Genomic DNA, 26748 nt, shown 5'->3' on the forward strand with positions numbered 1-26748 from the left:
TACAGAACTGATTCTCACCTTCCATCCCCAGCCCCCAAGACTTACCAGACCCCCCCTGCCGATGCATTTACTTACTGCCTGAACTGGATATTAAATCGTGGGGAAGAGAGGAGAAATGCGGGGAAAGAGCCAGCCAAAACTAGTATTTGTTGCTGCTGAGTGCACCAATCCAGGGCAAGCAGACGCTTCCCCCATGTCTTAATAACAGACAATGGACTTTTCCTCCAGGAATTTGTCCAAACCTTTCTTAAAACCAGCTACGCTATCTACTTTTAACATAACTTCTGGCCACTTCATTTTTAAGCTTAGATCTTTCCTTCCAAACAGAGACCTTGCTAGATGTCAAATACAGCACAAGGTAACTTCACATGGACTTAACTGTGCAGGAAATGAATCTCCTCATACACCCACCATATAGTGCAAAAATGTGCAAAGGTCTGTTTTTTTTCTTTCGATCACTACATAGCCTAATGCCACACAAGCAGCGCTGTTACAAACATATTCTGAAGGTCAATGCTAAGGTTGACAAAGTTTCCTTCCTTGGACCAGAAGGAGATACTGACAAACCACTGGAAGAGATTCTAAAACAACTACCCAGAAATAACACCCAAAGACCCACTCAGTGTGTGAACCAGTTGAGTGGAGTGGACTAACTGGGGGTGGAAATGGGCCCAGAGTTTGCTCAGCAGAATTTCCCAGACTACCTCTTCCTCTCAACACACTGACATGCTACCACCACCACCAACACTAGGAACACCTCACCGAGTATGCCAGCAATGCTTATAAACTTTATAAAACACATTATTATATTTTCTTATAAAGCATATATTTTAACTGAACTCAGCCTTGCCATTCACAAAAATAGAAAAGTTCCCATTTCAAGCTGTCTCATGTACACTTTTCAAATCTAACATATTGTAATCACAAAACAGAAAATAAAATTATTTTTTCTACCTTTTGTTCTCTGATCAATATTCAAATCTTGTTGGTCCCAGGCTCTTGTTGTCTTGCTTGCCAGGGTCTCCTTTCTCCGTGCTAACCATCCGTCTGCCATCTCTGTTCTCCCCTTCCGTTTCCCTTCCCTCTCCCGGAGATCTGGCATCTTTCCTTTTTTTTGTCTCCATCCACAGATTCACCTTTTCTCAACTCCCCACCACCCCAGGATCCACCATCTCTCCCTTTCTGTTCCCAACTATCCTCCTATCCAGTATCTCTATCCCCCCTCCACACCATCCCCTGTTTCCAAGTTCTCTCCCTTTCTGTTCCTTCCCTCCCTAAATCCCATTATGCACCATCTCTCTCCCACTCCTCTGTTTTTAGACCCATTATTTCTAACCCCCAAAGTCTGGCATTTGCACGTATCTTTGAACCCCCCCTTCCCTCTCTCCCTCTGTGTACTTTTACACCAGGACCCCCCTCCCCCGAAGGTCTGTCCCCCCTCAGAAGGGCTACACCCCACCCCTGAAGACCTGCACCCCCCGAAGGACTTTACCTCCCACCCGAAGGTCTGTCCCCCTCTGAACGCCTAAACCCCACCCCTGAAGGCCTGCACCCTCCCCGAAGGATTGTACCCCCCACCCGAAGGTCTGTCCCCCCCTGAAGGCCTGCACCCATCCCGAAGGCCTGCACCCACCCCGAATGCCTGCACCCACCCCGAAGGCCTGCACCCACCCCGAAGGCCTGCACCCCCGAAGGCCTGTCCCCCCCCCTTGAAGGCCTGACCCCCCCTTGAAGGCCTGCCTGCTTGTCCCCCCTTGAAGGCCTATCCCCCCTTAAAGGTCTGCCTGTCCCACCCCCTTGTAGGCCTGTCCCCCCTTAAAGGTCTGCCTGTCCCACCCCCTTGTAGGCCTGTCCCCCCCTTGGAGGCCTGACCCCCCCTTGAAGGCCTGCCTGCTTGTCCCCCCTTGAAGGCCTGTCCCCCCCTTGAAGGTTGGCACCCCCCCAAAGGCCTGCACCCCCTTGAAGGCCTGTCCCACCCCCTTGTAGGCCTGTCCCCCCCTTGAAGGCCTGCCTGCTTGTCCCCCCTTGAAGGCCTGTCCCCCCCCTTGAAGGCCTGCACCCCCCCTTGAAGGTTGGCACCCCCCCAAAGGCCTGCACCCCCTTGAAGGCCTGTCCCACCCCCTTGTAGGCCTGTCCCCCCCTTGAAGGCCTGCCTGCCTGTCCCCCCCTTGAAGGCCTGCACCCCCTTGAAGGTCTGCACCCCCCCCCCGAAGGCCTGCACCCCCCCGAAGGCCTGTCCCCCCACTTGAAGGCCTGCCTGCCTGTCCCCCCCTTGAAGGCCTGCACCCCCTTGAAGGTCGGCACCCCCCCTGAAGGCATGCACCCCCCCTGAAGGCCTGTCCCCCCTTGAAGGCCTGTCCCCCCCCCCTTGTAGGCCTGCCCCCCCCTTGTAGGCCTGTCCCCCCCCCTTGTAGGCCTGTCCCCCCCCTTGAAGGCCTGCCTGCCTGTACCCCCTTGAAGGCCTGCACCCCCTTGAAGGTCTGCACCCCCCCCCGAAGACCTGCACCCCCCCTTGAAGGCCTGCCTGCCTGCCTGTCACCCCCCTCCCCCTTGAAAGTCTGCCTGCCCGCCCGCCCGCCCCACCCTGAAGGCCTGATGCCCCGACCCACCCCGAAGGACCATTCGCCCCCCTGGCCTCCCCGCACTACCTATGAAGCAGCCGCAGCAGGATCGCGACGTCAGCTATCTTTGCGCTGCTTAGGAGCTGCTTCCTGCGCCGGGCTACCTTAAGCTACTGCCCCCCCCCACGCCCGAAGGACCGCTCGCCCCACTGACCTTCCAGCACACCTATGAAGCAGCCCGCAGCAGGATCGCGACGTCAGCAATCCCTCAGCTGCTTGGGCGCTGCTTCCTGCGCCGCGGTCCCGCCCCCTCCTCTGACGTCAGAGGAGGGACGGGACCGCGGCGCAGGAAGCAGCGCCCAAGCAGCTGAGGGATTGCTGACGTCGCGATCCTGCTGCGGGCTGCTTCATAGGTGTGCTGGAAGGTCAGTGGAGCGAGCGGTCCTTCGGGCGTGGGGGGGGACTGAGCGGCAAGGCCGGGAACACCCCCTCAGGGCTGGTACCCGGGGCGGCCCGCCCCCCCCGCCCCCCCCTAGGTACGCCACTGGACGCAGGTGCATTTGGGGCAGTCCTGGAAGTTATTTGGCACCACTGATATTCAGTACTTGCTTGGTTTAACCATGTAGAACGGCACAAAAGGTTGTCCTAACTTTGCATGGTTAGCCATTGCATGTAAGCAGAGGCCTAGCAGGGGGTGTGCGTTCCCTGGGGTGGTGGCGCCCCTCTCCCATCTGCTTTGCGCATGCACAAGCGTGCCCCTTCCCCGTGCTTTTTTATCTTCGGCACAAGCAGCCACTCGCGTCTGCTTCGGTGCTCTCTCTGACATTACTTCCTTGGTGCGGGTCCCGGAAGTGACATCACAGTGCGCCAAAGCTGAGCATGCCTAAGATAAAAAGGAATGAAGGTAAGGGGTATGCGCATGTGGTGGTGGTGGGGGGGGGGGGGAAGGGCGGAGAGCAGAAGGGGTGCTAGTGCCCTGAGGAAGATCGCAACTGGGGCGGACTGCCCCACCCCCTTACTATGTAGGTATGGCACTGAATATTGGCTGCACTCGCATAACTTCCAGGTATCACCACGGAACCCCGATGATGGCAGTTGGCCGCGCAAATCCAAGTATTCTATTACATTGCAACTAATTTCTGGAAATGCTCCTAACCCTACCATGGCCAGGCTCCCTTTTGAGTTGTAGAATATGAAATTTAGGCATGGACGTTATAGAATAATGACTAGGGCCGATGCGTGGGCAAATCCAAATTGATGCCAATAATGTGCCAACTCCAATTAAGCCCAATTGATCATTAGCAGCTAATTGACTAATTAGTTTGTGCATGCATTCGGTATTCACATTCAAATTTGGGTGGGTGTCCAACTTTAGACGACCTTTATAGAGTCTGGGGTATTACCTGTAAATCTCTCTTGGCATCTTTGGTTTGCACCAGAAGCAATGGAAGGAAAAATGACTTGTCAAGATTCCCAGGTTCTCAGCCCACTGCTGCAGAGTTGCCAAGTGACCCAGTTCCAGGAGGGAGATGTTTTTGGCCAGTCCTGTTTTTCAATATGCTTTTTGAGTCCTTGTCTCTACTCACTGAAATCCTCTAAGAAGAAAGGATATAGGGCTTTTCACTTTGGACAGAACTATATATTGTTCTCCCTTGGGAGAACAATATAGAAAATTGAATAAATAAAAGAGACGGCTAAGTCTACCACCCTGTAGTCTCAATTCATGCCCTCTAGTTCTACTGCTCCCCCATCTCTGGAGAGCTATAAAATCATGAGAGGAATGGAACATGTATATGTATATCGCTACTCTTTTCAAAATTACAAGGGCCAAGGAGCATGCAATGAAGTGCCTATGTCATGCATTTAAAGCAAAATTTGTAAAAACTAGTTTTTCCCTCCTCTGGAATTTCTTGCCAAACAATGTGATATTAAAAGTGTTTGGAAAAGTTCCTAACAGAAAAGATTATAAACTATTTATTAAAGTGAATTTGGGAAAATCCTCTGCTTGTTACAACCTGCTGTAATACCAAATATTTGTGTTGTGACCTGGATTGACCTCTGTTGGAAATAGGATACTCAGCCTGATGGACTTTGGTTCTCACTTTCTTATATACACTTCCTTGTTCACTTGTTTTCACTCTCCCCGTCTGTAGCAGTGGTGTAGGACAAAAAAAGTGCTTGAACAGCTGAAGAATGGCTCTCAGTAAAGATTCCTGCATTACCATGAATGATGGAAACAAAATCCCAGTTATTGCTTTGGGGACATTTTCTGGCACAGTAAGTAAATGTTCATTACATGAGAATTATTCCGTTATTGTAAATAATGATAAAAGGAATAATATTTTTTCTAGTTAACCTTTGAGACATGTAGATATGTTCATATAATAATTCAAAATTATTAGAGGTACCCCCTCTTCAAACCCAGCATGCACCCAGAACAGCTCAGCTGAGGGAGTTTTTTGCCAGTGAAAGTATCGAAAGCAGTTTTGATTCGTACCTTTTGGTTCTATACTGCTACATTAGTCTGAGGCTTTTTCTCCCTCTTTTGGGGTACATGCTGGGTTCAAAGAGGAGGGTACCTCGGTGCCACCATCACACAACATTTTGAATTATTACACGAACAAATTATATGTTCTGCGTCCTGGTATAATTTGTTAACACATGTAGATATGTATAACTAGAAATCCTAATTGCTAATCAAATTAACCTTATAAATGGCTCTGATGCACAGGTTTTCTGTTGGTTTATGCCTGTAAAGCTCAAATTTTCAATGAAAGAATTTTCTCAATCCACTTCACTCATAAAGCCTGGATGATGATAAGTGAAAAGGGCGATGAAGCTTCGTCAATCCCTGATGCAGAATTGCTAGCAAAATATAGTTTTATGTCAGATGATTATATTGTGAGAGACTTACTTCAGGGATTATTAAGGTGTCATGTAGGACTCTCATAGAACTCAGAGTCCGATTTCAGCAAACAATAACAAACTATTATTAATATTGACAGGGGTCGCCATGCAACAAATAACTCAAAATTGGAAGGATTATACCAAATTAAACTATACATTTTGGTGGAATTCAGTCTGTCATATATACAAAATGGAAAAAACAATAGCATTACAACAGGGAAATATTCATAATTTTAAGAAAATTTGGGAACCATTGACTCGTTATTCCAATGATCAGATTTCATAGCACATTAGCAATAGTTATATTAGAATGGGGAGGGGAACGTATATTATATTGATTTAAGAAACGAAAAAGGGGAGGGTTATATTTTATGTGATAAGATGAATTATTTGTAATTACAATTTTTCATGTATTATTTGAAGTTTTATGTATAATTAAAATATTGTAAGAATGAAAAATTTATAAATAAAATATTACAAAAAAAAAAGGTGTCATGTTTCAAGTGGATTAAAATAATTTTTTCAGCGATCATTTCAGCTAAGTATTGGACATGCTTTCAGGTGTTAATTATTGAATATTAGCTCCCAAATGAAATTTTAGTGTTATTTTCATGAACTTATGATTCTATTTGCTCAAATTTGGCATTGAAAAAGAGTGCAATGCTTTCTTAACTCACTGATAACACCTTGAATTTCTGGAGACATTTTTAATGCGTAACAAGGAAGGAAGGTCTTTTATGATTTTGTTCCCGACGCTAACATTAGGCTGTAAACATCAGCTCTTATAGATCAAAGACTGTGTTATTCTGAGGATTTTGAAATGTGCACAATCATAGCTATGCTGATAATTATTTCAAATTAGTCCCGCAGTTGTTTCTTCTCTACTCGTAGTAACTGCTGATCGATGAAGAATTTATGTACAGATCTTTTTCAAGTGTTTTGAAGGGCTAAAACCTGAGATGTTGGCTTCAACTTCAATGCTGCTTCTAATTTTGCTTTTGAGTTTGCTCGGAGATGTAGATCATTAAAATTATTTTTTTTACTCAGGTGGAAGAACTATAATGCAAGATCTAAAGAGGGAAAGAAGAATCATGTACCTATATAAATCAAGTTAACAAAAAAATCTGAGGTCTATTGATTTCAACCTTCCTTTATCTGCCTAACACTTGCTTTACAGGATAATCTTGTTCCGAAACCTTTTTTTGTTCCCGCTGCTCTTTAACAGATCAATGAAACCCTAAACCATGTGTCCATTAATGACTATTTAAAGCTGTAAACGTTACTGATAGCCAATAACAATGCTAACTGCTAATGTTGCTTAAATAGTAGTACAGTTATGCAGCCAATACCTATCCTAATAACTACCTTCACTCCATCTAGAACAGTGGTCTCAAACTCGTGGCCCGGGGGCCACATGTGGCCCGCCAGGTACTATTTTGAGGCCCTCAGTATGTATCATAATCACAAAAGTAAAATAAAACAGGTTTCTTGATCCTATGTCTCTTTAGCTATAAATGACAATATTATTATTAAGACTTAACCAAATGGAAAGATTTATTTTACCTCATGCAAAATTGTCATTTCTTTAATAAGACATTAACTATTTTTTCTGAGGCCCTCCAAGTACCGACAAATCCAAAATGTGGCCCTGCAAAGGGTTGGAGTTGGAGACCACTGGTCTAGAAAGTTTCAATACATTGTCTTAGATTTCAAGGCCCTTCGCTGTGATGCCTTTCACAGGACCCCATTTTACTTCTTCTCACACCAGGGTTGTACCAAGCTATGTACGGCCAGTATGGACGCTAGTGCTGCCCTATTCAGGGAAGAAAAATTAGATTAGATTCAGCCTACTGAATCAATTTTTTTCAATTCGATTCAATTCACTTTTCCTGCCCAATTGGATGTTTGTTTGTTTTTTCATATGTCCTGGTGGGTTTATTTTGTAGCCTATTCACCCACCCCACCTCCTTTGCCCTCTCAAACCCACGCTGTGCTGTGGTGTAAACAAAAAAGACTTTTCCTCTCTCTGTTAAATCCTAGCTCACGTTCGCGGTCTAACACCAACTCTGGCATGATACACATTTCAAATCTGACATATTGTAATCACAAAACGGAAAATACCTTTTGTCGTCTGGTCATTATGCAAATCATGTTGGTCCCAGGCTCTGGTTTCTGTTTGGCTTCTGTTAACTTGCTTGCCAGGCTCTCCTGCCCATATGACGTTTTCTTCTTTCTCTATGCTCACTATCCATCTTTCATTTTTATTTATTTCTAAGTGGGTTACAGCATAAAACATGTATACATTTTGTATGGTGAGTTGTAAAGGGAAATGCCTAGCTGAGGGAATATGGAGAGTATAATATCACAGAACAGTGATTTCGGGGCTTAAATTGAGATTCCGTTTCATGTTATATAGACTCCAGATTTCACTTTTATGTCGAATACATCATTGAATGGGTGGCTGAAACTGAGTGGAGATTTCTTTATACTTATAATCCCACTGAAATTTAATTTAAATATGGGGAGGGGAGGACAGTGGTGTGGGTCTCCCTTCTATTGTCTCTCAAATCCGTTTGTCTGGAGACATCATTACTGTGGTGACCAATCGGTTGAAAGCACTAGTCTCACATTGCATCTCTTTGTAGGTTCTAGCATCGTTTTGATTTGCCAAGCGTCATTCTTTCCACATTCATTGAGTAAGCCTTCAATCCCTCTTGCCTTTAAGCTCCACGTTCCCAAAAAATTTTGCCGAGCAAGTTGTCACTTGCACAAACTGCATTTGGTTATAAAAAAGGGAGTGCTGGCGAGCATTCCGGAGAAAAAGTTCACCTTTGACCAGTCAGTGCTAGTCAGCCAAAGCTAATCAGCTGCCCAAAGGCAGGCCTAAAGCTAACCAAACAACTAGATCATTGTGTAAATGTCTCATTCTAGGTCAGGGGTTCTTAACCAATGGTGTGAGACAAGAGTGTCACAAGGGCCAAATGTGCTCTATGTGGCATGTCCCTAACTGATTCAGTGTGCTCCTACCCTGTCCGCCTTGGTGATATCAGCACAAGGGAAGTCAATAGCCACCTTCCGTGGTATCCTGTGTGGCCATTAGTGCTGCCCAATTTGCCAATTCAAATCGATTCACCGATTCACTTCGGTGAATCGATTCGAATCAATTTGTTTTCTTAAAATATCGGGCTTGCCAATTCAGTGACCAACCTCCTCCCCTCATACCTTCGCGCCTCCTAAAGCAGGAGCGGCAGCGCTCTGGCAACGAAAAACCTGTCCTAAGTGCTGCCTCTTGCTGGCTGTCCACGGCCGCTGCTGTTCCTGCTTTAGGAGGCCTGATATCAAAGCTCACGGTGGGGGGAGGGGTGCCAGCACTATGGGTGCTCGAGCACCCCCAATATTTTGAGCACCTCATGTGACATGTTACCCTTGGCCTTGCATCTTTAGGGGGCTCCCCGAAGGCTGACATGTTTTCCCCTTCTCTCCACTGTCGTCTGGCTTTCCCCTGGCCTCCTGGTCTCACTTTAAAAACTAATTACGGCCTGCAGAGGATCACAATGGAAACTCAGACAATTTGTTCCACAATCCACCCTGGTGATGAAAGAGCGCTAGCAGCCCACCATGAACTCATCTTTCACCGTCAAGCCCGCGCATCCTCGCAGGTTGGAGCGCCCTGCCAGGCCCGCTCCCGGGGCCCTCATCTCCATGTCCTCATCTTTCACCGTCAAACCCGCACATCCTTGCGGGTTGGAGCGCCCTGCCAGGCCCGCTCCCGGGGCCCACAAGATGGCAACAACAGCAGGAAGCCAAGTATAGGACCGTAAAGGCAGCCGACGTGGACACCAAAGCAGCAGCAGAGAAAATGGCTCATGGGCCCAATCTTCTCCTATGACACACACAGGATTGTCTTGCGAGCCTCCTTATCACCCACTGGTGCAGCTCACTCCTCATGCATTCGCTGTGTTGTAAATGACCGCATCATCCTCCCGCTTAACTTTGAGTGCCACTTTCAACCCTCACCGCCGTCCGGTACACCTTGACTGTGCATGCACCCGCAGAGCCAACATTCAGGGAGGGGTGCCGGTTCTTACTCTCCACCAATTGGAAGCTGCCGAATAGAAGGGTGCGAGAATTTGGTGTTGGGTTTCGAAGGGAGAGTGACGGGAAAGTTTTCTTTTACGGATCATTATCTTTTAGGGTTTCCTTGGTTACGAGTTGACCATGTTGGGAAATTTGACGCATGCATCTTTCAGAGAACCTGTTCAGGTAGCACTTGCGATGGTGGTTTGGAGGACTCGTTTATCGAGTCAACACTCGTCTTATAAGTCATAGTTTGCTGGAGAGTTTTGCTCGTCTTGCAAAACACTCGCAAACCACGTTACTCGTAAACTAAAGTTTGACTGTATCTGTATATAATATGTAAACTGCTTTGAATGTAACCACAGAAAGGTGATATATCGAGTCCCATCCCCTTTCTCTATTCTATAACCAGTGCACATAATTGCTCTGACATATCCCCAACCACTGTTCACTCTAACCTGAGCAGGAATCCTCCAATTGCATTGCTGTCAGTGGGAGGTAGTGCTTCAATGACTAGACGCTTTCAATGAGGTCTAACATTTTTTTTTTTTTAAATGAGAAATTTGAAGAGACTCCCTACCCCCTCTGTGATTACCCTTTCCCTTCCTTTTTTCTTCTTTATTGTATTGTAATAATAATAATATAATAATTATATTTTTATATACTGCCTAACCAGCAGTTCAGAGTGGTTTACACACTAGGTACTCAGCATACAATATAATAATAACATCATACATAATAAAATTCTAAGTAACTAATACAAGAATTAAAACTAATGAACAAGGAAAACACAATATAAACTAAAATAAGTATAGATAAAAAGATTAAAAGTACATTATAACTATATGATAATATAAAAATCAATAATGTATATTATATTATTTAAATAAGTGGGTTTTAAGATCTTTTTGAAATTGATAGTAAGTAAGAAATGGAGAAACAAGAAGATTCCAACATGAATTCATTAATCCTGCTTGGAATGCTCTAAGGTCCTATCCAAAATTTTTTTGTAACGACATGCATTTGCTGAAGGCAAAATAAAACCAACCAGACCTACAAATATTTTTCTTAGAAATAAAAAACTAAAATGAGACACAAGGTAAGCAGGCGCTAAGCCAAGTAAAACTTTAAAACAAATGCATCCAAATTTAAATAACATTCCAGTCTCAAATGGTAGCCAGTGAAGCTTTTGATAACATACACTGATGTGATCGTGTTTTTTCAGTTTAAAAATCAAACGAATAGCTGTAATTTGTATGATTTTTAGTCGGCTAGTAGTTATTTTATACGATCCCAGATAAATAACATTACAATAATCTCTATATGTTCCTGTATGTCAACTGGGCAACCTTCTGGGGAAAGGGGGAGCTTGTTTCGAAAGGACGGACTCCACCTTAATCGGGATGGAACCAGACTGCTGGAGCTAATATTTAAAAAGGAGATAGAGCAGCAGCTTTTAAACTGAGATGCAGGGGAAAACCGACTGTCGCCCCAGAAGCGGATGGTTTGGTGTGAGGTATTCTTGAAGGATACTATTGAAACAGGATATTTAGGGAGTCCCAGTAGAGAGGTTCCAATAATGGTGAAAGAAAGCCAGGAAGGTTTAAGAGGAAGACAGAGTAAAAGACTCAAATGTTCCCTGTCTTCTCAGCAGTTTGTACTTGCAAGGAAAAAACACAATTTGAAATGTCTGTATGCAAATGCTAGAAACCTAAAAAAATAAAATAGGAGAGTTAGAGTATATCGCACTGAATGATGAGGTAGATATAATAGGCATCTCAGAGACCTGGTGGAAGGAGTACAATCTTATGGGACACTGTGTTACCTGGGTACAAATTATATCGCAAGGATAGTGTGGATCAAATTGGAGGGGGGGGGGGGGTTGCGCTATATGTTAAAGAGTGAATTGAATCAAATCAAATAAACATACTGTATGACATAGATAGCAATGTGGAATAAGAACAGCCTTACTGGGTTAGATCAATGGCCAATCAAGCCCAATAGCCCGTTCTCATGGTGGCCAATCCAAGTCACTAGTGCTTAGCCAAAACCCAAGGTGTAGCAATATTCCATGCTACCGATACAGGGCAAACAGTGGCTTCCCCCGGGTCTTTCTCAATAACAGACTATGGACTTTTCCTCCAGGAACTTGTCCAAACCTTTCTTATAACCAGCTACGCTATCCGCTCTTACCACATCCTCTGGCAACACATTTCAGAGCTTAACTATTCTCTGAGTGAAAAAAAAATTCTTCCAATTGGTTTTAAAAGTATTTCCCTGTAATGTCATTGAGTATCCCCTAGTTTTTGTAATTTTTGACGGAGTGAAAAATCGATCCACTTGTACCCATTCTACTCTACTCAGGATTCTGTGGAATAGAACGGGTACAAGTGGATCGATTTTTCATTCCGTCAAAAATTACAAAGACTAGGGGACACTCGATGAAGTTACAGGAAAATACTTTTAAAACCAATAGGCGGAAATATTTTCTCTCTCAAGAGAATAGTTAAGCTCTGAAATGCATTGTGGTAAGAGCAGTTAGCGTAGCTGGTTTTAAGAAAGTTTTGGACAAGTTCCTGGAGGAAAAGTCCATAGTCTGTTATTGAGAAAGACACGGGGGAAGCCACTGCTTGCCCTGTATCAGTAGCATGGAATATTACTACACCTTGGGTTTTGGCCAGGTACTAGTGACCTGGATTGGCCACCGTGAGAATCCTTATGGATAGAAATTCTACTTGTGAAGGGAAGGAATATAAAGGTAGGGTTATACTACCATCCCCCGGGAGAAAATGAGCAGACAGATGAAGAAATGTTTTCAGAGATTAGGAAAGCTGGAGATTTGGGCAAGAAATGTTTTCAGAGATTAGGAAAGCTGGAGATTTGGGCAACAGTATAATAATGGGTGATTTCAATTACCACAATTTCTAATTTTGGTGGAGTAGACAAATCAAATATAATGCAAAACTTGCTCCAGACTAAGCAATAAGCAGGAGGGTTACTAGCAGTCACAACGAGCTCACAAAGCTGGCAAATGAGCCAGACAAACAGAAAGAAGTGGAGAAAAAAACACGGTTATGCTTCATCTGGTTAAAAAAACAAACTCCACTTCTATATATGTAACATCCCCACCAACAATAGGGATACAAATATGAAAAAAAACCATGAAAGTACATTCTATGAAATCTATCTACTTTTCCATGTCTTCCTTCCCATCTATCCATATGTACCATCTCCTCCCTCTTTTTTCTCCCCTATTCTCATCTATGCATAAGAAGCATTTCTTCTTATCTCTTCCCTGCCACACCCATTGCTGTACATTCAGTGAAAGTACATTCAAACTTTAGTGACTCAGAGCATCAGAAACAACTCTATTCATGGCAAATGTCCACTGCTGTATCTGCAATAATAATCAGAACTTATCTTTTCCTCTGCTGGGGCAATTGCCAGTGCAATCTTCATAACTCCCAGTATATGGAGACTGTTGTCCTCAATGAACCCGACAGGGAAATGCTATTTGCTGTGTCGGGAGGAACTACAGAAAAATATCCAAATGAGTACAGCAACAATTGTAGAAAGGTTCCAAATAATGGCGTTGGCATGCCAGGTTCATTGTGGACAACAGTTTCCGTATACTGGGAGTTATGAAGATTGTGTTGGCGATCCAGCAGAGAAACAGATAAGCAGTGGACATTTGCCATGAATGGAGTTATTTCCTGTGACTCTTAAACTAAAATCTTTCAATTAAGTGTTCTGTGAATTTCTGAGAAGGGAATTGCCCAGTTGTCATCATGGACACTTACAAGTGATGTAATTCAGAAGCAGGGAGATTAGCTTCTACAGAGCTGAGGAGGCCAGAAGGTGCCCTGTTCTGGACAAGAGTATGGCCTTTAGGTCTACAAGGACAAGGAGCCAATTCTATAACTGGGCACCTGTATTTACATGCCATTTGAATGTGGAAATGTATAAGAGTGTAGCACTTTCATGGATAGGGTCACCAGATTTTCCATTTGGAAAATCTGGACCCCCTAGACCCGCCTCCTAGGCCCACCCAGTTCCACCCATCCCTGCCTCGTTATGCCCCCAATTCCACCCCAGTCCCGCCCCCGCTGCCTGCTCTCATCAGGCAGGAGGGCATCCCGTGCATGCGCGGATGTGGCACGACGATGTCACATGGACACGTGCATGCATGTGATGTCATTGCATGGCATCTGCGCATGCGCAGATGCCCTCCTGCCCTACAGCGATTGTTCCAGGCTTTTCAAAACCCGGGCAAAGTGCCGGGTTTTGAAAAGCCGTCTGGACCCCCGGATATGTCCTCAAAAGGAGGACATATCTGGGGAAATCTGGACGTCTGGTAACCCTATCCATGGGAAAATGTACTCTTATGCCTGTAAGTATCAGCAAAGCAATTTAGCATTGTTCTGTAAGGGCACGCTTAAGAGGCAAACGGCTGGAATCAGTAAACGGCACTCAAAATTTGATGCTGAAAGAAATCGGTGCTAAGTGTGATTCTATAAAGGGTGCACATCTTTTATAAAATTGTGCTTAGCTCCAATTCCCACACCAAGGGTTGCGAGATTTTACTCTCGTAAAATCCGGACCCCCTAGACCTGCCCAGTTCCACCCATCCACGTTCCATTATGTCATTTGAATGGCGTTTTTTTACTGAGCTTGGGCACCTACCAGAGCCTTAAAAATGGGCACTGGTAAGAGAATCTGTGCCTAACTGATTAGTAGAAATGCCCACTTTATACCCCCAAGACATGCCCCCTTAGCCAAAACACAAAAATACTGTATTTGCTGGCATACAGTATAGGACACACTTTTTCCCTCAAAATACACTTAAAATAAGGGGTGTGTTTTATGCGTCGGTAATCAAAATTATGAGTTGAAATAAACCAGTCTAAAATTTCTGGTTTGTATTAATATACCGTCACTTTGTTTCTGCTCTCTCTCGGATGCCTCGAGGTCTCACAACTACGCCCTATACATGCGCATCAAGTTGTTTCTGCTCTTTCTCGGACGCTGCGAGGTCTGCGTCACGTTTCTGGTTTTGAGGATGAAGATTAAAGGGTATCTAACTACAGTGTTCCCTAATTTCATTTTTTTGTAGACATAAATAACTATATTATTAGTGCAGCAGATCACTATGGAAATTCATGAAAAAATGTAGAAAATGATTATTTTTTTTCTTAAAAAAGTGTATAAAAAAGTTGGTGCGACTTATAAGCCGCTGTGTCTTATATGCCGGCAAATACGGTATATACAGTATATTTTTATCTATAGCTTTGAAACAACAATCATAAGCATCAAACTTGTTAAAGCAATACAGAAAAGTAAATCCGGTATACAGTATGGGAGACAAAGCAATCATCGTTTTACATCTTCCTTGGACCCCCAATAAAGAAGAGGGGGAAGGAGTTCCAAAAGAAAATAAAGGAAGATAGAAGCAACTTGTATTTGTCAGGGTTTAATGTGGGTAGCATGTGCCTATTTGAAACTTATCATGAGATACTTTATCATGGCCTGCAGGATGCCCTTTTAAGTTGCAGTAAGCACACAATAGCGATTAAAGGACTACGTTGGTGCCTGAGGGGATGGAAGGTTAACTGACTTGCCAAGAATGCAAGGAGCGATTGCAGCCTTTGAATCAGTTTTTCCTGCAAATTAGCTATAATTAAAGCGCTGTTGCCCTCTGAAAGTTATTTTAGAGAGGTAGAATAGGATAGGATTCCTGATCCCCAAACATACACATTGTTAGATGGTATATAATTTATGTATTTATTTAAAACATTTCTAATCCACCTTTGTCCAAGGCGGCTCACGGTATCACATACACCAGTGATTCCCAACCCTGTCCTGGAGGAACACCAGGCCAATCGGGTTTTCAGGCTAGCCCTAATGAATATGCATGAGAGAGATTTGCATATGATGGAAGTGATAGGCATGCAAATTTGCTTCATGCATATTCATTAGGGCTAGCCTGAAAACCCAATTGGCCTGGTGTTCCTCCAGGACAGGGTTGGGAACCACTGACATACACAATTCGGGTCTAACCCAGCAGCGGCAATTCTTATATTCTTATGGGTTCTTATAAAGTCACATACCTCAGTATAAATCATAAGATTATATCTGAACCTGTAGATTACCTCTCAGCCATTATTTCACAATAAAGCAGAACAGATCTAATTACCTGCAAAGGAAGATGGCATTCGGAAGATAGAATATTAACTTAAAAAAGCAGGACCTTAGCTTAGAAAAGCCTACACAAACAGATGTGTCTTAGGCAGCTTTCTAAATTGCATTCGTTTTTTACAAAACCGTAAGGAAGATAAACCATTTCCATACAGAGATCCTAAGGCATGTATATGCCCGACCTCATTGCTCATATGGAATGCACTGCTTATGGTTGCTGGTCCAGCATCATGGAACACCCAAAGGCTAGGTTTACATTCGGGTGAGTCTATGCTTATAGCTCGGAAGCAGCTCAAACATATTTATTTCAACAGGCTTTCAACTTAATTTATGACTACCCAGTTGCTTATTTTGATTTCATGATGTACAGTACTCCCCCCAAAATTCGCAGAGGTTTCCGTTCCAGGAACCTCCGCGAATTTCAAAAGGCAGGGGAGGCTGAAGAGGGCAGCTGGAAAACCAGCGGGTTAGGAAAATCACTCGCGGTCTGCTCCGACCGCCTCTTCCTGTAGTAAAGTCAGGCTACACCAATCAGGAGCTGCTTTGACACACAGCTCCCGATTGGTGTAGCCCGACTTTACTACAGGAAGAGGCGGTCGGAGCGGACCGCGAATGAATGAGCCCGCGATTCGCGAACCGCGAATTCGCAGAGGAACACTGTATTTGTTTTTGTAAGGTTTGTTTTATACTGTGTTTGTGACTTTGGGCCACTTTTTCAAAGCCGACGTAGCAATGCTACCACGTAAATGCACCGAAGCCCATAAGAATTGAATGGGCTTTGGCAGTGGCGTAATAAGGCGGAGGGTCTGCATCTGTCCTCCACTCTGTTCCCCCTCCCCCACTACCGCGTGTGTGCACCGCTTCCTCTCCTGTGTACCTTTTTAACGTTTGCGGTGCGAGCAGCAACCTCAACCTGCTGTTTGCACTAGCGTCGACCACTGGGCTCTGGTGCATTTACTGTGGAAGCATCGCTACGACAGCTTTGTAAAAAGGGTCCCTTTGTAAGACATTTAGGGCCAGATTCTTTAAACGGCACCTTTGTCAGCGGCCACCAATCACGTGACGATCGCGCAACAGCACTGTTTAGAGAATCGCGCCATCGGGAAAGGTAGGTGACAATAATTTAGACCATGATTTTGAAGGCCTACAATTCCAGTGCCTACCTGTGATGTGAATCGCGCCTACGGAGGTGCTTTACGACATCTAACCCCACTTCTGGTGTTAGCCATGCCTACAATGGCATTAGAAATCAAAAAGTGCCTCTGTAGATGTGATTCTGGCACTGTATTTTAGGCTCCAATAGGTGCCTTGAAATTTGTTTTAAAAGCACTCGTAAATGGCATTTGCTTTTTCACTTAGGCACCAGCACCTAAGTTAAGGTGTCATTTATAGAATATGGGTCTACAGATACAAGAAATTGTTACATGAACGACAAAAACTACATTTGAATGCTGGATTTGTTCATATATTGTGATGTATAGTTAAGATTTTGACTCAAAAGAATGGTAACCTTTTTGTTTCTTTTACATCAATGGCAGCTTCCGATAACGTCTGCAGATGTCACTGAAAAGGTATGCATTTGCTTTTCTAGTCGTTTTGTCCTCTTATGAGAGTGCGAAGACCCCCTGGAAAATAATGCATCTTCACGACCGTTCTGAGCATTACATTGGCATTGGTAAATTAAAATGTTCTTTTTTTTAAGAAAGAAAGTAATCTATGTATAGAGGGCTGGATTCGGTCAATAGCACTCAAAGGTCAACGCCCCTCCAAAGTGGCGCTGAACGGCATTCTATAAAGGGCGTTCCAGGATGGTGTTTAGAATAGCATATAGAGTTGGCATCCATGCTCAACTTTGGAGGAAAGGATTTATACCAACTGAATCCAGGTGTAAATTCTGGAGCACAAATTGGGCACGGTTCTGAACCATTCTACAACACTGCAAACGTCTTGAGGCAGGACCCCTGACCTGCCTATGTGCTTCTCATCATCATGCCCTCTATGCAGATCTGGGTCAAAACACACAGGGCTCCTTTTACTAAGGTGCGCTAGCGTTTTTAGCGCACGCAGGATTGTAGCGCATGCTAAACCCGCGCTACGCTCAATGCTGGCGTTAAGGTCTAGCGCACCTTTGTAAAAGGAGCACTTAAGCGCTGTTCTCTAAATAGGTAAGTGTAACAATCCATTAGAACACTTTTTTGCAGTGAAAAGTCAATGCGGAAAGTAGCATTTGTAAAATTTCCTTGAGAGCGAGTAACATAAAAAAAGCAGGATTAAGTTTATACTTAGCACTTTAAATTAAAGCTTTTTCTAAAGTTCCCCTGTAAATACCTACTACCGTATTTTCACGCATATAACGCGCACGCTATACGCGTTTTTACCTACCGCGCATACCCCTCGCGCGTTATACGCGTGAGCGCGGTATACAAAATTTTTTTTACATAGTTCCCACCCTGCCCGACGCCCGATTCACCCCCCCCCCCAGCAGGACCACTCGCACCCCCACCCCGAACGACCGCTCGCACGCGCTCCCACCCGCACCCGCATCCACGATCGGAGCAAGAGGGAGCCCAAGCCCTCTTGCCCGGCCGACTCCCCAACTCCCCAACAATATCGGGCCAGGAGGGAGCCCAAACCCTCCACGGCGACCCCCTACCCCCACCCCGCACTACATTACGGGCAGGAGGGATCCCAGGCCCTCCTGCCCTCGACGCAAACCCCCTCCCTCCAATGACCGCCCCCCCAGCCAACCCGTGAACCCCCTGGCCGACCCCCACGACACCCCCACCCCCCTTCCCCGTACCTTTGGTAGTTGGCCGGACAGACACACCACCAGAAAAACAGCCTTGGTGAAAACTAAGCGGCAAGCATGCTCAGACCATTGCGCATGCTTACAGAGCTGGGAGCAGGGCAGGGCGGGCGAAAGGAGAGTCGGGACAGCGCACGGAGAGGCGGGGCAGTGCACGGAAAGTCAGGGAGGGTGAACGGAGAGTCGGGACAGCGCACGGAGAGTCGGGGCAGTGCACAGAAAGTCAGGGAGGGTGAACGGAGAGTCGGGACAGCGCACGGAGAGGCGGGGCAGTGCACAGAAAGTCAGGGAGGGTGAACGGATAGTCGGGACAGCGCACGGAGAGTCGGGGAGGGCGAAAGGAGAGTCGGGGTGGCCAGAGGAGAGTCGGGGCGGGCGAAAGGATAGTCGGGCAGCATGCGTGGTATACCCGTGAGCGCGGTATACAAAAGTTTTTGTACATAAAATCGTGGTTTCTGCGTGCTATACCCGTGTGCGCGTTTTACACGGGTGCGCGTTATCGGCGTGAAAATACGGTAGATATCCAAGACAGACAAAGATTATATTTTTGGGAATCCGCTTCAATTAGATTTATTTCTTAACATTCTGATTCATTCGCTAGTTATAGTTAAAATGGATTACTGTAATTCTTCACTACTCAACATTTCTCAAAAAGAAAAGCGACGTCTTCAAATTATCCAAAATACTGCTATCAAACTGATTTATAACGCTAGAAAATATGATCATGTTACGCCTGTATTTATCGACGCTCGTTGGCTTCCCGTCAGTCATCGCATTCTGTTTAAGGTCATGCTGCTTATATTTAAAACCTTAGTCTACAACGAACCCCAATTTATAGCAAGAATGCTAATCCCTCCTAACCCTGCACCTTCACTCAGATCATCTTCTCAAAATCTATTAGCTAATCCTTCTCTGAAAACAATAGGTACAAGAAGATCTGACATGTTTTCTGTAATTGATCCACAATGGTGGAACTCTCTGCCACAACACATTAAAAACGAAAAAGATCTCCTCTCTTTTAAAAAAATCCTTAAAAACGCACCTTTTTAAAAATGCTTTTAATACTTAATTTTTTTAGACTTTCATATTACTTTTAATTTTTTAACTACCCTGTTTCCTTTTGTTTTTTCCTTATTTGTTTTTCTCCCCCCCCCCTCCAGCTAAAGTTTGTCTTGTCTTAAATTCAATGTTAATGATTTTGTATTTTTATAATCTTATTCTCTTTCATAATTGTGTACATCGCTTTGTAAACCGATTCAGCGATTCATCAAATATTAATAAACCTTGAACCTTGAACCTTGAACCTATAAGAAAAAATACCCGATCTGCTTTGTTTTGTTTTTTCAAATTGGGGAAAACAATTAATAATGCTCATTTGTATTTAATGGGGATGGAAAGGGGGGAGGGGTCCCCCCTTCCTCCTTATTTTTGATTTCCTTGCTGGTGTCTATATTAATGAGCTGTCTTCTTCCAATAATAATGTGGGCTAGATAGATTTGCAAGTTTATTACTTTTTTTAAATAAATCTTTATTCATTTTAATAATCAACATCAAGTGCAACAGTTTATCAAACAGTTTACAAAATAAACAGCACCTAATTCCATCAATTTAATATAATAAGTACATATCCCTGTCCCCCCACCATTCAATAATAATAATTTATCAAACAGTTGTATTATTGATGTCTTTTGATGCTGTATTTATTTGCAAGTTTTGTATCCTAAGGGCTATAATTATTTTTGGGTAGAGAGTACTATTGGGTGGGAAGGGTATAGAAAGGGAAGGTAAAGGTTCAAACTCATATAGATAAGTGGGGTTTATTGATATTGGAATTTATTAATAATTGATGCATATTGAAGTTTTTTTTTGATGCTGTATTATTGTATTTGATGATATTTGTATCAATAAAAACTGTTTGAATCCAAACAGTTTACAAAATAAACAGCACCTAATTCCATCAATTTAATATAATAAGTACATATCCCTGTCCCCCCACCCATTCAATAATAATAATTTATCAAACAGTTGTATTATTGATGTCTTTTGATGCTGTATTTATTTGCAAGTTTTGTATCCTAAGGGCTGTAATTATTTTTGGGTAGAGAGTACTATTGGGTGGGAAGGGTATAGAAAGGGAAGGTAAAGGTTCAAACTCATATAGATAAGTGGGGTTTATTGATATTGGAATTTATTAATAATTGATGCATATTGAAGGTTTTTTTTTTATGCTGTATTATTGTATTTGATGATATTTGTATCAATAAAAACTGTTTGAATCCAAACAGTTTACAAAATAAACAGCACCTAATTCCATCAATTTAATATAATAAGTACATATCCCTGTCCCCCCACCCATTCAATAATAATAATAATTTATTTCTTATATACCGCTATACCGTGAAGATCAAAGCGGTTTACAGTAAAGGTACATTTAGTCAGTACATGAAATACAAGATGCAAGAAACATAGTTAGTGCTTAAGATACAAGGTGAAGTGCAAACAGACCGTGCTTGAGATGAAGGAACATTCGATCAAGAATAATACAAATGACCAAGATAAGCAAATTACAATTTAAAAATAAATAAAGTACATATTCCTCCCCCCCCCCCCACCCTTTCTGGATGTGTACAATCAACGGGCAAAACTAACAATCAATCTTTACAAAATTTTGGCAATTGGTCCCAAACCTCCTTAAATTTCTTAGAATGTCCCAATTGAATTACACTCATACGTTCACATTTATGTTTGGCACAAGGATTCCCAAAAAAACTATAGTTTAACCTGTCCCAATTTTTACGCAGCCAAGTTCCGGACTCCAATTTGCAAGTTTAGTTAAACTAAGCTGTTTGTATATTATTTTCTTTTTGGATCCATATCTTAACTACGGGCTCCTTTTACTAAGCTGCGTTAGGGCATTAACGTGCGGGATAGCGCGCACTACAATGCCGCGCATGCTAGACGCTAGCGCCAGCATTGAGCACATTGAAGTTGTTGCTCACGGCAGTGAATGACTAGAGGTACGGGAGAAGGGAAGGGGGCGCGCGTGTGGTGAGGGGAGGCATGGGAAGAGGGAGGGAAGGGGCGAAGAGGAGGATGGGTGCTGACGTGCCCACCAACATGGCTGTATAGGAGCTTGTGGATTGGGTTATAATCTCTAGATGTGCTGCAGCCATTCATGGTGTGAACCCTGCGATAGAGTTGCCAGATTTTACATTAGTAAAATCCAGACCCCTAGACCCGGCCCCAGGCCCACCCAGTTTCACCCATCCTCGCCCCGTTATGCTCCAGTCCTGCCCCCAACCCCACCCTAGCCCCACCTCAGTCCCACCCCCTGCTGCCTGCTCTTGCCGGGCAGGAGGGCATCCGCACCTTCGCGGATGTGACGTGATGACATCACATAAATGTGCATGTGACATCATCGCGTGATCTGGAGGAAAGCTTTTCAAAACCTGGACAAAGTGCTGGGTTTTGAAAAGCCGACTGGACCCCCGGACATGTCCTTGAAAAGGACAACATCTGGTAACCCGCATTAGCGCTGTGAGGGGCGTGTGGGGGGGGGGAACCCCCACTACATTTACAAGTCCTCGCGCTCCCTTTTGGGGGGGGTGTACTACACTAAAACTCTCCAACAGCGAAAACAGAAAGGAAAACGGGAGTTTCAGGGTACTTGGGGGGGTTTCCCCCAGCCCATCCCCCAACAGGAGAGTGAGGACTTGTAAATATAGTAGGGGGTCCCCCACAATCCCCTTCACAGCACTAATGGAAAGCCTTAAAAGTGTTGGAAGTGGCGGCGCGCATATGTCCTGCGCGCAAATGGCACCGCAGGATTATCGGCACACCAAAGTCTTTTGGGGCTTTTGACGGTGTACCGGTAACACCACCCTGTAAGCCCGTTTGGTCCTGTAGGAACTATTTCCCCAGGCAGTTCAAACAACCCACCCTTTTACTAATCCACGGTAGAGGTTTCTACCTTGGCCTAGGGCGTTAAAAGCTTCGACGCTCATAGGAATTCTGTGCATGTCAGAGCATTTAGTGCCCTGGGCCACAAAAGAAGCTTCTACCACGGATTAGTAACAGAGGACCTAAGAAGTTTGATTCTAATTAACACCACATAGAAGACTGAGCAGCTCAAACAAAATTCTAAGCAAGGCTGAGGACGTGACTCTTTTCAATCTGATATTTTCATAGATTTTAAAAGAACAGGTTGGTGAAGCTACAAAACTGGCTATCAATATCGGTTATCGGCATATAGACGGAGCCTTTCTTTATAGCAATGAGCAAATTATTGGACCAGCTATTCAAGCAAAGATCGCAGATGGCACAGTAAAGAGGGAGGACCTATTCTACACTGGAAAGGTAAGCTTTGAGATTGAAATCTTTATGACTTTATTTTTTCAAAAGCCTATTCGATGTGTTGTAACTCGGGGATATTTCCCTTTTCTGTCTTGCTCAGTCATGTCAAAGATGAAGAGAGCCTCCTCAACCAAATTTCATTTTTGTAACTCTGTTTTTTTGCTGGGTTTTATTTTTCAGCTTTGGTGTACTTTTCACAAACCTGATCTTGTTGAACCAATTTTGAGAAGAACCCTGAAAGCTCTTCGCATGAATTACATCAACCTGTACATCATTCACTTGCCTGTCTCCCTAAAGGTAAAAATTAGAAACTCCCTCTTTCACAAAAGCGTAATGCAGTTTTTAGCACCGGCCATGATGGTAACAGCTCCAACGCTCATAGAATTTATAAAAGGGGGGGGGGGAGGAAATGTGTTAGTAACATAGTAGATGATGGAAGAAAAAGACCCGAATGGTCCATTCAGTCTGCCCAACCTGATTCAATCTAAAAATTTGTTGGGGTTTTTTTTTCCCTTCTTCTTCTTAGCTATTTCTGGGCAAGAATCCAAAGCTCTTCCCGGTACTGTTCTTAGGTTCCAACTACTGAAAAGTTCTTTTTTATTATATAGACTTACACCAAAAATCATTACAATTCAACACATTACAAAGTCACAGCAGCAAATATCATACAAATAATACAAACATAAACTGACTTCACTAGCCCCACACCATACCTGTACATAAGAAAACTAAACAGCCCCAAACCCTGTACACAAAGTGAATAGAAACCCCCCTCCCCCAGCAATAAATAAACATAAATACAAAACCTCAGTTAAAACAAAAACTGAACACGCGTCAGGGAGGCCGAAGCCTCACCCCTTTCCACAGTAGACGCCACTGCTGTTCACTCCTCCTTTTTCTCTCTGCTTCTGCAACTTGGCACACTGCCCGCACCACATCCATCGCCACTGTGTCCAGTGCCAGCTGTCGCTGCCTCAGCGACATCTGGCAACGTGCCATCCAAATGAAATATTTCAGTATGGACAAAATAATAAAAAAAAGTTTCACCATACACCCTCTTCCCCCCACCAACCCATAAACCCAATCCGCATAACTCAGACTTTCAAACAAACCCACCTGAAACCCCAAATCCCTGGCCACCCTCCTCCCCACCTCAACTGAAAAGGGGCAAAAAAACAAAAAATGTTCCATTGTTTCTAGCACTCCCTGGCACTCCCCCCTTGGACACTCCCTGTCAGTCACAGGTCTACACTTTAGATTCGCCCGGGCATACATCTTGCTGTGCAGTACCAGCCATGCCAAATCAAAGTACTTAGGGGGCAGGCGTGGCATCGCCACATAACGGAGTGCCTGCTGTTGACGTATCCCCGGGCAATCCACCGCATAATACTGGTGCAGCATTCTTTCCTTCCATTTCTTCCTACCCTCCACCACTTCATCCACCATTTTCCTCCAACTCCTAACTAAACAGGCCATGTCCGCCTGACCTGCTTCTATCACATATAATACAAGCAACTAGGTCTGCCCTCACTAAATACATTTCCTATCGCTCTGTGCAACACACACAAACATCAGAGAAACACATTTCTCACAACTAACAGTGATGGTGTAGCCCATTATCAGGTAAGAAAACAGCAGTAAAAATAAAAGCTCCTTTGGAAAAATGTTTGAGTACCTGATTGTAAAAACGGTATATAAAATCCTAATAAACTTGAAACTTGGATAAGCAAACCCACAATGTTGTACCTCATACTACGGAGGTGTTATTAGGGTGGGGGAGGGGATACATTAATTCCCAGCACCTGCAGCATTTGGTGGGGGTCACTGTCTCCTCCGTAACCCCTGAACTATGCCTATGGTTTTTGAATGCCAGAAATGCATGGACCACAAGGATGTGTAAGGTTTTGGTTTTCTCTCAAGATTTTGTGAAGGCATTAGAGTGTATTGTACGTATGCATTGATTTGTTGTCAACTTACATTTTATTATCGTTATGTATTATAACATAGACCGAATTCTGGTTTACTGAAATGACTCAAACTTACATTATATTACATGAACAGCAGTAAACAAAAATGATCAGAGCTGAATCTTAATGAATTTTTAATTTTTTTTTTTTTTTTGTCAGTTTGGAGACAATTTAACACCAGTCAATGAAAAGGGAGAATTTATTTTTGAGAAGACTGACCTTTGTGCTGTTTGGGAGGTAAGATGCACTGCTAACTGAAATGTCTTGGGGTGTGGGCTCTTTTACTCAGTTCTGATATGAAAAGTTCTCAGCCCAACTGACAAAGTTGGGGCAGTCGCCATTGAGGGCTATATACTTAGTTTAGTTTGTTCCGTTGGAACAAAACGTCACTGGTTGGGCTGAACACTTTTCAGCGGTCCCTCGTAGTGGTTTAAGTAAATATTTCAGCTCTGGACATCTGAATTAATTAGTGACTAAAATTACTTCAGTTGACTAAGTTGCCACTGAAGCATACATTTGGTTAAATATTTGCAATCACAGCAGACCCATAAGAATAGGGTTACTAGACAGGGAGGGGTCATGCGTCCAGGTTTCTCCGTAGTAGGGACCTCAAGATGATGTGTATGTAACTTGTAAACCGCATAGCCAATATGCGGTATATAAATTTTAAAATAAATAAATAAATCATGCAAGCTTTTACCGGACATGTCCTTGAACTGAAAGGCTCATGCGGTATATAAATAAACATTTAGGTTATATTATGTTATGTTTTTAGAGGACTGTCCGGGTTCCTGGATAGACTTTCCAAAACCCAGTGGTTTGTCCAGGTTTTGGAAAGCCCCGAGCTACAGCCACATTTGGAGGGCCTTCAACAAGCATGCTGGAGGCCCTCCAGACATGGCCAAGAGGTCAGGAAAAGGAGATAAGGCTTTTTGAGGCGGGGCTGGAGGCAGAATGGGGCGGGGTTGGAGGTGGAACAAGGCTGGGCTGGGGCAGGACAGGGAGGGATCATGCGTCCAGGTTTCTCCGTAGTAGGGACCTCAAGATGATGTGTATGTAACTTGTAAACCGCATAGCCAATATGCGGTATATAAATTTTAAAATAAATAAATAAATCATGCAAGCTTTTACTGTAAAAGGCAGCAGATTAGTTAATTACAAATGGGGAGAGGATCAATTTGCAAAGGCATTTCTGTTACAAAATTGTCTACGCAATAAATAGGCACATATGTGTGTTACATTCACTTAGGGGCCCTTTATCTAAGCTGTGCTAGCAAATGGGTTTAGGGTACCCCTCAAGCCCTGTGAAACATGCCCCCCAGAGCTCTTATCCCAGCCACTGTGTCACAGCCAAGCAGGGAAGGCAATGGACAGGACCCAATTTTGGAGCCCCTGCCTCCCTTGCGCCCTATATCTCCACACTGTCTGTACATACTTGCTACAACCTGGTGCCTTTCCCATGTGCTAAGCTTATTTCTAATTCAGCTTTTTCCTGATTTTCTGACCATATGTTAATGTTAGCTTTGGGAAACTGAGGATTCCGCCCCGAGGATCTTATAATGCAAGGATGCATTTCTTCACCTTTTGTTATCCTATATATTCATTGCATCTGTGGTGGATTTTATGCATAGTTTGAGAGTGGAATGTCAAGTCTGTACCAGTCAAAATGTATGTGCAACGTATTGTGAATGGTATTTAGTAGCAGGGAATCATTCATACCACATTTACAAAAATTCTTGACATCACACCATCGATATGGAAAATTATAGAACAACGGAGCATACAGGAGGAAGAGAGAGAAATATTGGACTGGTAGAAAGAAGGGAGAAATGTTGGATTGGGAGGGGGGGGGGCCAGAAAGGAGGAAGAAAAAGGAGATGGA

General features: G+C 43.9%; 1 protein-coding gene across 2 annotated transcripts in view; it reads left to right on the forward strand.

Moving 5' to 3' along the window:
• The first annotated feature begins 4677 nt into the window (after window positions 1–4677).
• LOC117363851 (aldo-keto reductase family 1 member C1 homolog) overlaps window positions 4678–26748 on the forward strand; it is a 46362-nt gene continuing 24291 nt past the window's right edge. Inside the window, exons 1-5 of one of the 2 annotated variants that reach the window (XM_033952306.1) lie at window positions 4678–4838; window positions 17279–17311; window positions 22735–22902; window positions 23080–23196; window positions 25026–25103. In XM_033952306.1, the coding sequence (XP_033808197.1) occupies window positions 4755–4838; window positions 17279–17311; window positions 22735–22902; window positions 23080–23196; window positions 25026–25103 (480 nt within the window). In that variant the 5' untranslated portion in view covers window positions 4678–4754. The remainder of the gene's footprint in view (window positions 4839–17278; window positions 17312–22734; window positions 22903–23079; window positions 23197–25025; window positions 25104–26748) is intronic. The other variant, XM_033952304.1, reaches the window with a different exon arrangement.

The sequence above is a fragment of the Geotrypetes seraphini genome, chromosome 7, assembly GCF_902459505.1.
Source record: "Geotrypetes seraphini chromosome 7, aGeoSer1.1, whole genome shotgun sequence".
Classification (NCBI taxonomy): Eukaryota; Metazoa; Chordata; class Amphibia; order Gymnophiona; family Dermophiidae; genus Geotrypetes; species Geotrypetes seraphini.